The 12,864-nt window shown below is 60.7% G+C and overlaps 2 protein-coding genes across 8 annotated transcripts; one reads left to right on the forward strand and one right to left on the reverse strand.

Moving 5' to 3' along the window:
* Positions 1 to 360: 360 nt before the first annotated feature.
* On the forward strand, positions 361 to 2,947 carry SMIM29 (small integral membrane protein 29). Of its 4 annotated transcripts, none has more exons than XM_082732440.1 (6): positions 435 to 467; positions 679 to 747; positions 1,530 to 1,713; positions 1,897 to 1,922; positions 2,226 to 2,331; positions 2,482 to 2,947. In XM_082732440.1, the coding sequence occupies exons 3-6, from the start codon at positions 1,603 to 1,605 to the stop codon at positions 2,545 to 2,547; spliced, it is 309 nt and encodes a 102-aa protein (XP_082588566.1). In that variant the 5' UTR covers positions 435 to 467; positions 679 to 747; positions 1,530 to 1,602; the 3' UTR covers positions 2,548 to 2,947. The 4 variants fall into 4 exon arrangements, with proteins under 4 accessions (XP_082588567.1, XP_082588565.1, XP_082588566.1 ...); XM_082732442.1 differs by having other exon boundaries at positions 441 to 467; positions 1,530 to 1,653; XM_082732441.1 differs by lacking the exon at positions 679 to 747 and having other exon boundaries at positions 361 to 467; positions 1,530 to 1,653.
* Positions 2,948 to 3,106: 159 nt separating this feature from the next.
* On the reverse strand, positions 3,107 to 12,555 carry HMGA1 (high mobility group AT-hook 1). 4 transcript variants are annotated; one of them, XM_082732429.1, is made up of 6 exons: positions 12,404 to 12,555; positions 12,045 to 12,158; positions 8,586 to 8,770; positions 6,549 to 6,632; positions 5,870 to 5,920; positions 3,107 to 4,496 (listed from the first exon to the last, which is right to left on the reverse strand). In XM_082732429.1, the coding sequence occupies exons 3-6, from the start codon at positions 8,718 to 8,720 to the stop codon at positions 4,443 to 4,445; spliced, it is 324 nt and encodes a 107-aa protein (XP_082588555.1). In that variant the 5' UTR covers positions 8,721 to 8,770; positions 12,045 to 12,158; positions 12,404 to 12,555; the 3' UTR covers positions 3,107 to 4,442. The 4 variants fall into 4 exon arrangements, with proteins under 4 accessions (XP_082588555.1, XP_082588556.1, XP_082588554.1 ...); XM_082732430.1 differs by having other exon boundaries at positions 8,619 to 8,770; positions 12,404 to 12,547; XM_082732428.1 differs by having other exon boundaries at positions 3,107 to 4,493; positions 5,866 to 5,920; positions 8,619 to 8,770; positions 12,404 to 12,547.
* Between the last annotated feature and the right edge of the window lie 309 nt (positions 12,556 to 12,864).

Consider the following 12,864-nt stretch of genomic DNA (forward strand, 5'->3'; position numbering starts at 1 on the left):
CGGAGGGAGCGGCTAGTCGCCGCACACCGGGACTAAGCTTCAGGGTGTGGCCTGGCCCTACACCTGGTTCCACCCGGGAGGACGAGGAAGCAATGCCGGGCCGCAGTCTGCAACCAGAGCTCCCCTGCGCGGGTGCCCAGCGGGTGTCCGCCCCGGGGAACGCCGGGAAGCTGCCCCGCCCCTCCCCGCGCTCTTCTCCCCCCGCTGCGCGGCGCTCGCCTGCCCCCTACTGCCGCGGGGTAGGCCCTGCAACCCCGGCCCTCCCCGCCTTCGCCCCGCGCACCCCCCAGCTCCGGATTGGCCGCTCCAGAAGTCTCCGGGCCAGTAGCCTTCCGCCACTGGATTGGCTGCACCCCGGGGCTGAGGCCCCGCCCATTTCCCCGGGTCCTTTGATCACGCGCCTGCCGGCTCTTCCGGGGCCTGGGAGCCAACCGAGGGCGTTCCTGTCCGGGCTGCAGCGGCGGGAGGTAAGGCATGCTCGGGTTGGATGGGCTGCAGAGCGCCGGCGCGGGTCCACGTCTCGGGGTGCCGCGATTCCGGGATGTCCGGGCTCTACCTGCAGCCCCCCAAACTCCCTTCCCCGGCCTGAGGCGCCCAGCGTCGTGGGAACTATACCTCCCACTCGCCGATGCTGGTCCGCATCCTGGGAGCGGCCCGACATCCGCCCCACCTCGGCAGGTCCCTTCGACCGTGGGACGGCGTGCATGCGACCGTGCAAGCTCGGTGCCCCCACGGACACCGGGACAGGTAGTTCATACCTTTTCCCTCAGTGGAGACCCAAGCGAAGTGGGGTCGGGGACCTTGGGGTCTGCGTACAGGAGCCCCTCGGCAGTCTCCTTGCATCTGTCGATGGGAGCTGACCCTCTCACCTCCGCCTGTCAGCCCACGCTAAAGAGGGGAGGGACCTGGGCGGAGCCCCGGCTGGGGACCAGAGGGAGGTGACATCACCTCGCAGATACCTGCCCACTCGTGTTCGTCCTGGCACGATCACAGTGGAGGAGAGGCTGTCCTGGCTGTATGTCCGCACTCACACCAGGGACAAGGAGGGCACAGAGAAGGCCTGTAGCCTAAGTGGGGGTATTGGACCAGGATTGGGGCAGGCTCCTTCTGATGCTCCTGCCTCACATGGAGGCCCTACAGCGCAGGACCCTCATATATCTGTCAAATCTCCCCCTTTTGCTCCACTGGACAGGTGCTGGCTGCCCAGTGTCCCCAGAGGTCAGAATAGGAGCTCCAAACGTAGATCTAAGCTTTTCCCAGGAGATGGTGCCAGTGTTTGGCCAGCACCTGAGCTGGGCCCCACCCTGGCTTGGGGACAGGAACCGGGCAGCACTCGGCCTCCCCTTGGTGCCCTCCACACCCAGGATTTCCCTGGAGTCACTGGAGGGTTAAGCCCAGCACACTGACCTGGAGGATCCCTCGTCCCAGGGCCTGACCTAAGTTTTGATACATTACCAGCTTTGGGAAAGGGATCCAGAGCTTGGGTGGCACCCTGGGTCAAACGAATCACCTCCCTTTCTCCTCCGCAGGGAGCCCTGTGGAGGCGCCCTCCCGAGGCCCTACTGCCCATGCTGACGACCCAGCCCTCCAGCTGCAGATGTCATGAGTAACACTACAGTGCCCAATGCCCCCCAGGCCAACAGCGACTCCATGGTGGGCTACGTGTTGGGGCCTTTCTTCCTCATCACCCTAGTCGGGGTGGTGGTGGTTGTGGTAAGGAGCCCCCACGGACACACATACACACCCACACTTCGGCTGGGAGTGGGGGTGGTGGGGCTGGTGAACCTGCACCGCTCATCTCCGCTGTCCTGCTGTGTTGGGTGAAGGGGTAGAGGTGGGTCTCTCATGGGCCGTCCTGGGCTCAGCAGCCTGCACAGCGCTGTGTCTCTGTTACAGGTAATGTATGTCCAGAAGAAAAAGCGGTGAGTGTCCCTGTCCCCAGTGTTACTTCCCCTGCATTTGGCTCACAAGTTTCTTTCTCATAGGCTTGGTTCTCTACAGCCGAGGTTAAGATGCCCTTGGGCTTTCCTTATACCAGCCCAAAATTCCCTACACCCCGCTGTGAGGGTTTCCTGCCCAAACTGGGCTTGGAACCCACTGAAGAGGGGCCCCTTCTAGAACTGGGCATGTATTCTCAGAACCGTAGTGTGCCCCCAGAGGCCCCCAGGGCCTTAGGTGTTGGGAGTGGGATTCCCCTGGGCTGAGTGCCCTCCCCTGCTCCCTAGAGTGGACCGGCTTCGCCATCACCTGCTCCCCATGTACAGCTACGACCCCGCAGAGGAGCTGCATGAGGCTGAGCAGGAGCTGCTCTCGGATGTGGGGGACCCCAAGGTAAGTGCTGGGGGGTGGGTGGGTGCAGAACAGTCCTCTTCCCCAGAGCCAGGTTCTGTCCTCAGACCTCCCTATGTGGGCCTGGGCTAGTGGGCTGCCACAGCTTCTGCCCTGGACCCCAGCCCTGTGGCCCGGTCTCTGCCCCCACAGGTGGTACACGGCTGGCAGAGTGGCTACCAGCACAAGCGGATGCCCCTGCTGGACGTCAAGACCTGACCCCACCCCCACCACTCTCCAGAACCATGGCACTTGGGAGTGCTGGGGGGCCTGCGGTGTCCTTCCCCACTTGCACTCACCCCGTTCCCCCTGCTGGGAACTGGGTCTCCTCTCCTCTCCTCATCCAGGCTGCACCTCCACCCCCCTGGCCCAGGCCTTCAATCCTTGGTGGGCTGAGCTTTCCACCCACTCTCCCCCCCCCACCCCCCCTCCCGCCCCAGGCTAATCCAAGTTTTTCCTGCCTGGTTGGAAGGGTGGAAGGGTGGTCGGGAGACTTTTCCTAGGCCCCACCTTTCTCTTGAGCCCTCCCCAACCTGGCTTTGGATCGGTTTCCATGGTGACAGGGCCTAATATATAGTATTCAGTATATATATTTTGTAAATAAACTGTTTTGTGGCTAGGGGTGTGGTGCCTTTTTTTTTTTTTTTTAAAGAGAGGCTTGTTACCTTCCCTGGAACTAAGGCTTTCCCCGCCCCCTCCCTGGAGATCCACCCCCACCAACTCTGTCCTTGGTTTCCACTCTTACCTACCCCAGGTGCCCACCACAGAAGGATTCCGGTCCAGAAAAGGATATTTTTTTATTCAAGTAACTGCAAATAGGAAACCAAGATGGGGGGGCCCCAGGCTGGGACAAATAATGGCCACCTCCTCCCCGGCAGAACAGGGGACAGAAGGTAGCCTCTACACCCGACAGTCAATACAGCCCCCCCCCCCAACTCTGCTGCAGCATCCTAGGGGCAGGGCCCCACCTTCCCTGGGACTGGGGTGGTCGGTAACCCAGCCTGTGCTGCCCCTGGCCCCTGCCCCTAAGAGTGCCTCGGAGGAGGGGACCATGGGCAGAACAGGAGGCAATGAGGATGAACATTTGGCGCTGGTTGCAGCAGCAATGACGGATGTCTAAGAATGGAAACATTGAACGAAAACAACACAACTGTCCAGAGGTAGTTTGTGAACAGAGGAAAAGATGGAACCAGAACCTTGGGGGGTGGGGAGGAGCAGAAGGGTGGGAGTGGGCAAGGCTAGCTCCTTGTTATTAGTGCCCCGTGTGAGGAAGGGGGAAATTGAGGCCTAGGGTGGAAGCAGAGGGGATTGGGCAGTGGCTCCAGCCCACCTGGGGAGGCTGTGGCAGGGAGCCTAGGCCTCAGGGACCTCACCTGGAAAAAGGGGGGACTGCATTTCCCTCACTGCAATAGATTCCAGGGTGAGGGGGTGGGGTGGGCTGGAGCCCATTTAGAAAGGGTAGGAGGCTCAGACCCCTCCTGCCTTCCTTCCTCTGCCCAAAGGGGGCTGTCTGACCTAGAGCAAGGACCAGGCAAGGGAGGAAGAAAGAAAAGTGGGTGTGAGCCACACCTAGTGAGACACAGGCTGGGTGGGGTGGGGGGCATCTCAGGGCCCAGCGCCCCTCCCCACTGGCCATACCTGCCACTGCTTGTGCTGTGGAGGGGGGCAGATCAGGAGATGAGGCTTGGGGCCCCTTTTAAGGCCAGGGAAGCCCTCCCAGGCCCCTCAGTGGGAAGTCAGAGGGAAGAATGGGGAAGGGACCCCCCCCCAAAACCCAGAGCCCAGTCAGCAACGTCCCCCACCGCAGGGTGTGGGGACACAGCAGGGGGCAGGGTGCGGCAAGGTTGGGGGTTGGCTTTGTCTGGAGCTGTGTGTGCGTGTGGGTGAGGGGTCGCTGGAAACCTAGACCAAAGGGAACTGCTCCCCACGTGGGCCTTGGGGCCCCGCAGCGGCTGGTGTGCTGTGTAGTGTGGCAGCGAGGGCGCAGGTGGGTGGTGGTGGTGCGGGGTAGGGGGGGCCTGGGGGAGGGGGCGGGGGCGGTGGGAGCGGAGCGGAGCTGTCCAGTCCCAGAAGGAAAATCGCTCCTTGGCCAAGGAGCAGGCGGCACGTCGCGGTCACTGCTCCTCCTCGGAGGACTCCTGCGAGATGCCCTCTTCTTCCTCCTTCTCCTGCAAGGCAGGAGGCAGGCAGGGCGGTCAGCAGGAGTGCCAGGCCTGCCCCCCGCCCCCCACTGGTGGTGCTGGGGGGTGGGGGCACAGGCCAGGAGGGCCCCCACCCCTCCCTGGGTTCCCTGGCTCTCCAGAAGGGGGATGAGTCAGGGCTGAGTGTGTGAGTGACTCAGCAAGCTCCACAGCCCAGTTTCATTCATAAAAAGGGAAGAATTTAAAGGGAGGGAAAAAACCCCACACACAGGCTGCTCCAGCAAGGAGCCAGGCCCCCTTGGCCCCAGGGCCTGTCCCCCCTCAACGCCCAGCTCAGGGAAGTGAGGAGGTAACTGGCTTTCTGTAGGAGGAAAAGGGAGAGGTGGCCAGGAAGAGGAAACGGGAAGGGGTGGCTGCTGGGTGCCTCCCCGGTGAACCAGGTGTCCTTGGGCTGTAGGGGCAACTGAGGGGCTATGGAGCCAGGCTGAGGACTGACCCCAGGCCAGGGCGGGGAGGAAGGGGAAGTATGTGTGCCGCCGGGGCTCACTCACTGGGCGGGAATGTTGGGACACCACACGGGCCTGCGGCCCCCCGTGCCAGGCACAAACTCCCAAACAACTTGTTTCCTGTTACTCACTCCTGGGGCCCAGCCAGCACCCCCCGACCCCCCTCCTCACCCTGGTGGTGGCTCAGCTCTAGGAATGAAGGCCTCAGGGAGTTCAGGGAATAGGTTGGGGGGACAGAAAAGGTCCAGGAAGAACAAGGCTGGGGTGGTCGTTGACTTCAGTGGAGGTCCCAAAGGCAGCCTCCTGACTCAACCTACCTTCTTGCGTTAGCAGCTATTTGGGGGCTCAGAAATGGATGGTGAGTCCCAGTGAGGAGGTGCCTCCGCGTGGGATCACCCCTCAGCTCACACACAGCACCGCCAGCGCGGCTTAGGGCTGAGCTCCTTGGCTGCCTCCTCCTCCCTACCCAAGACCGCCTAAGACAGTGGTGAGGACAGACCCCGCACTCTGCTCCCATGGCCTTCTTTTCTCACTTCTATTATGGGGCTGGGGTGGGAGAAGGGAACTAGATGGCCTCCAAGTTCCCCCTAGAAGTTGAGTCTGTTCTAGGAGCAGAGGAAAAAGAAGGAGCCCACCCCTGGCTAGGGGAGGTTCGTACCTGGGACCCCTTGCTTCTCAAGGATACAGCCCTTTAAAAGCCCTGGGCTGGGTACCAGGACCCTGGGCCACATGCAAATCCCTTTCCCTCTAGGCCTGGGGAAGGGGACAATGTCCCACTACTCCCAGCTCAGGACAGGCAGAGCCGTCCTTCCACGCTGAGCACACAGGACTCAGTATCCCCCATCCTTAAACATCCTCCCCAGCAAACCATACCACCGCCATCCCTTCACCTACCAGTTTTTTGGGTCTGCCCCTTGGTTTCCTCCCTGGGGTTGTGGTAGTTTTCTAGATGGTCAGAGAAAAGACCCACTAAGTCAAAAACATCCCTCAGTCTTCATGCAACCACCAGTGCCCTGGTGAGGAGGGGCAGAACTCCCCACCTCTGCTTAGGGCAGCCTGGGACTCTCACCCCAGCAGGCCCACCCGAGTCCAGCTGGTGATGACTGGCCAGCCACACTGCACCCCCCCCAACATACACACACGCCCCCCACTCCCTCCTTCACCCATGACTCAGAGGATATGAGTCGTGTCTCAGAAAAAAAATAAAAAACAAAACAACTTCTCTGAGAGACTGCTGCCACTGTGAATCTGCCCTTCCCTGCTTATCCCCACTCCCTTGGGATCCAGGGGGACCCCCGAATAGAACATTCTCCACGCAGGGACTGGTGGAACCACCCCTTCCCTCTTCCCGATTCGCCTGTTTCCAGACGACGAAAGTTATGGGACTTCTGACTTGATTTCCCCCGAAGTGAGGCTTCGGTCATCATCCTGCCTTCCCCAATTAGCCAAGACCCCCTGCTACCCATGCCAGGAAAGAGCGGGCAGGGGACAGAATAAGGACAAGCCAGTGCCTTCTGAGACCTCCCCCAGCTGTGGCCATGGGCAGAGGGGGGCCGCCTTCCTCCATCCTTACCCGGGTCTTGGCGGCACCCTTGTTTTTGCTCCCCTTTGGTCGGCCCCGAGGTCTCTTAGGTGTCGGCACTTCGCTGGGCTCCTTCTGCAAAGACAGATGGGGTCATCAGGAACACAAAAGTCACCTGTCTTCCCCCTTTCAAAACACACGGCGGTCTCCCCTGACCCCAGCAAGACTGAGTCAGCAAGACAGTGCCCCGACCCTGAAATCCACAGGCACCACAGCAGACAAGCCCTTGTGATTCAAGTTCTCACACTGACCATCTTCTTCTGCAAAGCCCCTCCCAAGCCTCCCTGCACCAACAGGAGGGCAAGAATGCAGAAGAGGGAAAGGCGGCACAGGGGCACAAAGACACCATCAGGCAGCTCTGCCACCACGGGGCTCGAAGCTCTTGGGCAAGAAGCGGGATGCCCGGGCCTCAGTTTCCTCAACCGTAAATGATGATGAGACACCTCACAGGGTATCCAGGGACTAAATGAAGAGTGTGGAAGTGGCCAGCACTGGGTCAAGACAGTTGCCTCCCCACTGTGAGGGATGCCGAAGAGGGTAAAGGATGCCCCCTTTGCCCCGCTAAAGAGGGCCTCCAGCCTCTCCCTGCAAACTGACTCCCTCCAGGCCACCTCTCGGAGAAGGAAGTATGCCCACATGTCAGAAACCCAGAGCTCCCTACCGTGGTTGCCGCTGAAATTTTAATAAGCCCAACAGAATAAGAAGCTGCTGCATGAGGCGTAGAAGTCAGGCAGTGAAGGCACATCAGCTACGGTTTCAGGGCAGGCTGTTTAGGGCCATCATGGTCCTGTAACCCGGCACCCCCGCTCAGGCACCCCTCCACGGGCCCCAGCTAACAGGCACAGGGTGGAGGCTATGGGAACCAGACAGAGAATGACTTCCCTCCCCACACTGAGGGGCTCTGGAAGCCCACCTCTCGGCCTCCTCATGGCTCACGTCCCCCCAAAGCCCGTACAGACCACACTCTCCATCCTACAGATGCAGAAGCCCAAGGCCCACCACGCTGAGAAAGCAAGGGCCGACCTCGACTCCTGTCCTCTTCCCTGGGAAAGGGACGTAAGCTGGGCCTCACTAGCTGCTGCCCAAGAGAATCCAAGATCCCCACTGCATGCCAGGTGGCCCCCCCAAGCCTGACAGGCCAGAGGCCAGGCTCCCCAGCATGTCCCAAAGTGCCAGGTTGGTCTTTTTTTTTTTTTTAAGATTTTATTTATTTGACAGAGATCACGGGTAGGCAGAGAGAGAGGAAGCAGGCCCCCTGCTGAGCAGAGAGCCCAATGTGGGGCTTGATCCCAGGACCCTAGGATCATGACCTGAGCTGAAGGCAGAATTTAACCCACTGAGCCACCCATGCACCCCCTGGGCTGGCCTTCTAACCCCATGCGACCTCAGTGCGGGACAGCACCACGGTTCCCAGGGTCACTCTCTCGCCAACTTCCCCACATTTTTAAGTCTTTAGGCTTCCATTTTGTTTCGTTTTGTTTTTTACAGGGCCGGAGCAGAGCCTGGCCCAGGGCCACACGAGGAGAGGCCCCCAACAGGTGCTGGCCCAGGACCTTTCTGTTAGGGCCTGGGATGAGGAAGTCCAGAAACCGACAGTTAAGTTTTTAGAAATGTTTATGGTGACTGGACAGAGCAGTACGTGGAATGACTCTCAGGATTAGAAACCCGGAACTTGTACGTATATGCGACTCATCTTAACTATGTTTTTATAAAGGCCCTGGTCCCCAACACCCTGGGAGTAAAGTGTGGGTAGTTTAGCAGGGTGGGGGCATTGGCCCAGGTGACCACGGGGTCACTTCCGGCTTGGATGATCTGGCACAGGCTCACGGCTCAAGGTTTCTCAGCCCCCACTCCCCTCCGTGGGTCTCAGGATCTGACCAGGGTCAGCGCGTGCCAGGTGCGTTTTTGGAGGACACACACACACAGAGCAATGATTCTGCAGCCCTCTGTTCCAGTTTTCACTTGCAGAAACACCTGGCACCTCCCTAACCCAGAGAGGTAAACCGAGGGAAAGGTTTGGACACCCACCTGACTCCCTACCAGCGCTGTCCCGGGACTCACCGGAGGCTGCTTGCGCGGCCTGCCCCGCCCCCGCTTCTCAGTGCCGTCCTTTTCCTGCTTGGAGGCCAAGGGCTGGCTGGACTTCGAGCTCGACTCGCTCATCTTCTCGCTCCCTTCTCTCTGGAGCAGGTGGAGGAGCAATGGCTAGGATGCTGTGAAGCAGGCAAAGTTGTTTAAAACACAACCCCTTGCTTTGGTCCCTTCCCAACCCCTCCACCACCAGTGCCCTCAAAGGGCAGTGGGGGACCCTGCCTGCTCCCAAGGGATACCCTTGCTTGCTGAGAATCGGGGTCTGCCCAGCCCCAGCATGGGCTACAGGGTGGGGCTTCGGCCGTTGGCCCTAATCAGCTCCTTATCTCGAGCAGAAGCATGCTTTGTCCTGCCACCCACACAGGGACCAGGCCCAAGAGGCACAGCCAGCTCAGATGTGGTTCTGTGGGTGAGGCCACCTGAACAAAGGTGTAGATGGGGGAGTCCTCATGCTCCCCAGGGGGTCCCTCTCTCTAGCCAGCTCCCCTTTCCTCTAAGAGAAAACCCAGCCTGAGTGACTCAAAGGCTACAAGGGTGGGAAGGTTGGCAGAGGGAGTTAAGCCCCAGGCCACTAGGCCAGCAGCATGGCCTACCCACAAAGGCCCAAGCCTCAGGCCCATCCTCGATGCTCCACACCAATCACCGGGCTAGGGTTGTGCCTACCCCACCACTTAGCTCTCCTCCCTGCTCTCTCCCCGGGGTAGAGCCTTGGGGAATCAAGGCTGGGAATAATTTGGGGAAAATGGTTGAAACTGTAGTGGAGGGAGAAAAGGAAAGCCAAAGGTGAAAGAAAGGTGGCTCTCTCCTTTCCCCCCACCCCACACAACACCTGGAGTCAAATGAGATCTTCCCCTTCGGTCCTGGGTCTCCCCTGAACTCCTTCGAACGGATCCTAGCTGCCCTTCCCCACCTTGCAGGGCTGGTCCTCAAAGCTTGTTTTTTCCCCTAGCATCTTCCCCTCTTCTTAGAGACCCATTTGGATTTAATCAGCCCCACTAATTGTGAGTTTACTTAAAACCTCCCACTGCAAGGAGCACCCAGCACCCCATTATTTGGTAGCCTCTTCCAGAAGCTTAAAAAAGACAGTGAGGGTTCTCCCCACATCTATTCCGATCCCCCTCTGTCTTCCCAGGTGCAGACCCATGGCTCTCTACCTCCCTGGTAACCAACCCCTGGTTGCCCTGGGCAAAGGGTAGGCCCAAGCGCCTTCACTTCTAACTGACCTTCAACCTATAAAATGGGGGGAATGCAAAGACATTTACCTCAACTACCTTTCCACACTGAGGCCAAGAATCAAACCAGATCATAGTGAAAATAGGCCTACAACAGGAAGTCCTCACTCCAATCAAAACGAGAACTAGAACATTCGAAAATGACTTTTCTTTCCCCTTTTCAGATTTTCAGACAATTTCCAATTTTAACTCAACGAGAAGAAAAAAAAGTTTTTTGTGGGTTTTTTTTTTTTTTTTTTTTGCGAACTTGTGACTTTTGGAGGGCTTGAGGCCCCAAGCCTTAAGATTCTCCAGACGACGAGACTTTGTCTGGTAATTATTCTATTTTATAATATTTCAGACTTGAAGACCCTTTTAAACAAGGTGGTTGGTGATTTATCCTGCTCCGTCATTAGTGGCTTGGCCTGCTCTGTAATTACAGGCAGTGATTAGAATCTTATATTACACCACAGGTTCCCCTTCAAACTAAACATCAAAATTAATCAGCCTAAATGAGTGCTGACCTCACATGAGGTCTGTGAAGGCCCCCTCACAGAGGGGGGTCCAGTTGCTCCAAGCTAGCCCCTAATCCCAGAAAGCCTGGGCCCAACATGCCTGGGAATCCTGGTGGGTCTCCGGGAAAGTTTTTGCATCATCTAGAGCTTCCCCGCACCTCTTACTACTAGGAACCCTCTAATCCACTCTCCGACACCCCACCTCCCCCAAGTCTAGGCCTCCAGGAACTGAATGAAGGCCTGTGGCCCTCTCTGGCCAAGGGAAATGCTTGTCTCTTCCACCTGTTTCTGAAGATCAGAGACCTGGTTTAGGGGAAGCCATGTTTAATAGGGCCCGACCCGAACCCTCCAGTTTGTAATAAGCCCTTCTGGGCCTCAAGCGTGCCCCCCACCGGCCCCGTACACCGTGCATCCAATGTGTATTCCACAAAGGCTTAGGGAGTCTACGCGAACCACCCTAGGAAATCAGCATGGGCTCCCTTGTTTTCCGGAAAAAAGTAGCCCAGAGAGGCCTGAGGAGTTGCCCAAGGTCACACAGCAAGCTGGCGAGCAGGACAGAGTAGATTACGGGCGACCTCTCCAGCCCGCCACTTTCCTTAACCGCCAAGAGACTGGTCTCGGCGTGTCGCCCCCTGCTCGAGTCGGCCCCAGGGTGACTCTGCAAGTGCCCGCGCCGCGCCGCTGCAGGTCGGCGGGACTAGGGGCAAGAGCGCGCGGGGGGAGGGGCAAGAGCAGCTCTCGCAGGCGCGGGAAACTGGTGCACCCCGACCGCATGCACCGCCACGCGGGTGCACCCGGCCCCACTTCCTGCCAGAGGGGGCACCCAAGCCCGCCTTGGGGCAGGAAACCTGGCGCGCGCGGGCGCGGGGTAGAGGAAGAAAGCCACCACCCTCCGCGCCCTCCCCGCAAAATAAAGCCCCAGAAAAAAAAAAGAAAGAAACGGGGAGTTAAAGGGACTAGTTCCAACAGAGCCCTGCAAAGCAGAGAAACCTGTTTGTGGGGGCGGAGGGCAGGCCCGGCCCTGGGGGCCCGAGAGGCGCGGGCCAGGCCAGAGGTGGGGTCGGGGTGAAGCCCCAAACCCAGGCCCGCGATTCCGCCTCAATCTGCGTAGGGGGGCACCGGGAGGAAGGCCGAGCGGGAATACGGCCGAATTGTGGGGTTCCTGCCCATCCCCCTCACTTCTAGAACTTCCCCAGGCTGCGGGGGGCACCCGGTCCCCCCCTTGCCTGCTGCGCCGCTGCCTGTTCCTCTCCCCGCCCCCCCACAGCCCGGGCCCCGGCTCGGGCTCGGGCTCGGGCTCAGGCTCGGGCTCCGGCGGGAGCGGCGGCCGCGCGAGGTGCACCGGGCTATGCCGGGTGCACAACTCGCGCTCGCCGCAGCCGCGCGCCCCCTCCCCCACCGCGCGCCTTTCCCGGGTCCCCGCCCCCCGCAGGGCGCCCGCGGCGCGGGGGAAGGGGTGCGGGCGCCCTCCCCGCGCAGCCGGGCCCAACCGCCCGCCCCCGCGCCGCGCGGCCCTCCCCCGCCGGCGGCTCGCGCAGCCCCGGCCTGGGAATAAAGCCGGAGGCGCGCGCTGCAGCCCCGGGCGGGTTGCAGGAGGGGCGGCGTGCAGGCGGGGGCGCGGGCGCCCCACTCCGCCGCCGCCGCCGCCGCGGGCCCCGGGGACGACTCACCGCGAGCTCGGCCGGCGGCCTGCGGTGCGCGCTCCGGGCTGCCGGGAGCGACGGTGCTGGGCGCTGAGGACCGGCCTGGCTCCGCCGCTGCCGCCGCTGGTAGCAAATGCGGATCTGAAACCGGGAGAGAGAGCAGAGGCGCTCAGAGACCGCCGCCGCCGCGTGCTCACCGCCCAGGCCCCCGCGGGGTATTTATCTGTCACATCCAGGCGGGGGGACAAAAATATTCGCCCTCCCCCGAAGGATGGCTAGGGGCAGGAAGCTAGGCACGGCCCGTGCGCGGCCTCAATAAATAAATAATTTAATTAAATGATAGATATTAAAAAAAAAAAAAGCCACCGGAGGGGCCGCGAACTCACGCCTTCTTGGAGCCGCGCCAGCGCCAGAAATAGCCCGGGCTCGGAGTCCCAATTAGAGGAGCGCAGCCCCGGCTCAGGGGAGCTTAAAAAGAGCGACCCAGGGGCAGGGGGGACGGGCCCGCCCGCGCCAGCCGTGTCACTGTGGGGGCGGGGCCATGCAAATGAGCCCGGGGATTTAAAAGGGCGGCCGCCCGCCAGCCGCCGCCGCCGCGCGGGTGGGTGCTGGCTACGGGGAGGGGCGTGCGGTGCCGGGTGCCTGGGGGCGGGCCCGCGGGAGGCCTGGGCTGGGAACCCGTGGCGACGGCCCACTCCCCGCTGTCCGGGACCGGGAGACATGGGAAGGTGCACAGAGGGGGATCACCACGGAGCTTTTCGCGGGGGCTGGGAGGGGAGGGCGTCCTTACAGTCTGGAACGGAGGGGGGGTCCCCGGGAGAGTCACCTCTAGGGGCCTTCCGGGCGT

Source organism: Mustela nivalis, assembly GCF_964662115.1.
Source record: "Mustela nivalis genome assembly, chromosome: 5".
NCBI classification, from domain to species: Eukaryota; Metazoa; Chordata; class Mammalia; order Carnivora; family Mustelidae; genus Mustela; species Mustela nivalis.

What these genes read in the sequence shown, in the direction of transcription:
- SMIM29 (XM_082732439.1), top strand. Translation starts at nt 1,603, where the DNA reads ATGAGTAACACTACAGTGCCCAATGCCCCCCAGGCCAACAGCGACTCC. An exon ending in TCGGGGTGGTGGTGGTTGTG is followed by an intron (nt 1,714 to 1,896) that starts GTAAGGAGCCCC and finishes TCTCTGTTACAG; the next exon opens with GTAATGTATGTCCAGAAGAA. An exon ending in TATGTCCAGAAGAAAAAGCG is followed by an intron (nt 1,923 to 2,225) that starts GTGAGTGTCCCT and finishes CCTGCTCCCTAG; the next exon opens with AGTGGACCGGCTTCGCCATC.
- HMGA1 (XM_082732427.1), bottom strand. Translation starts at nt 8,720, where the DNA reads ATGAGCGAGTCGAGCTCGAAGTCCAGCCAGCCCTTGGCCTCCAAGCAG. An exon ending in CAGCGCTGGTAGGGAGTCAG is followed by an intron (nt 6,633 to 8,585) that starts GTGGGTGTCCAA and finishes CTGTCTTTGCAG; the next exon opens with AAGGAGCCCAGCGAAGTGCC. An exon ending in AGGGTGCCGCCAAGACCCGG is followed by an intron (nt 5,921 to 6,548) that starts GTAAGGATGGAG and finishes CTGACCATCTAG; the next exon opens with AAAACTACCACAACCCCAGG.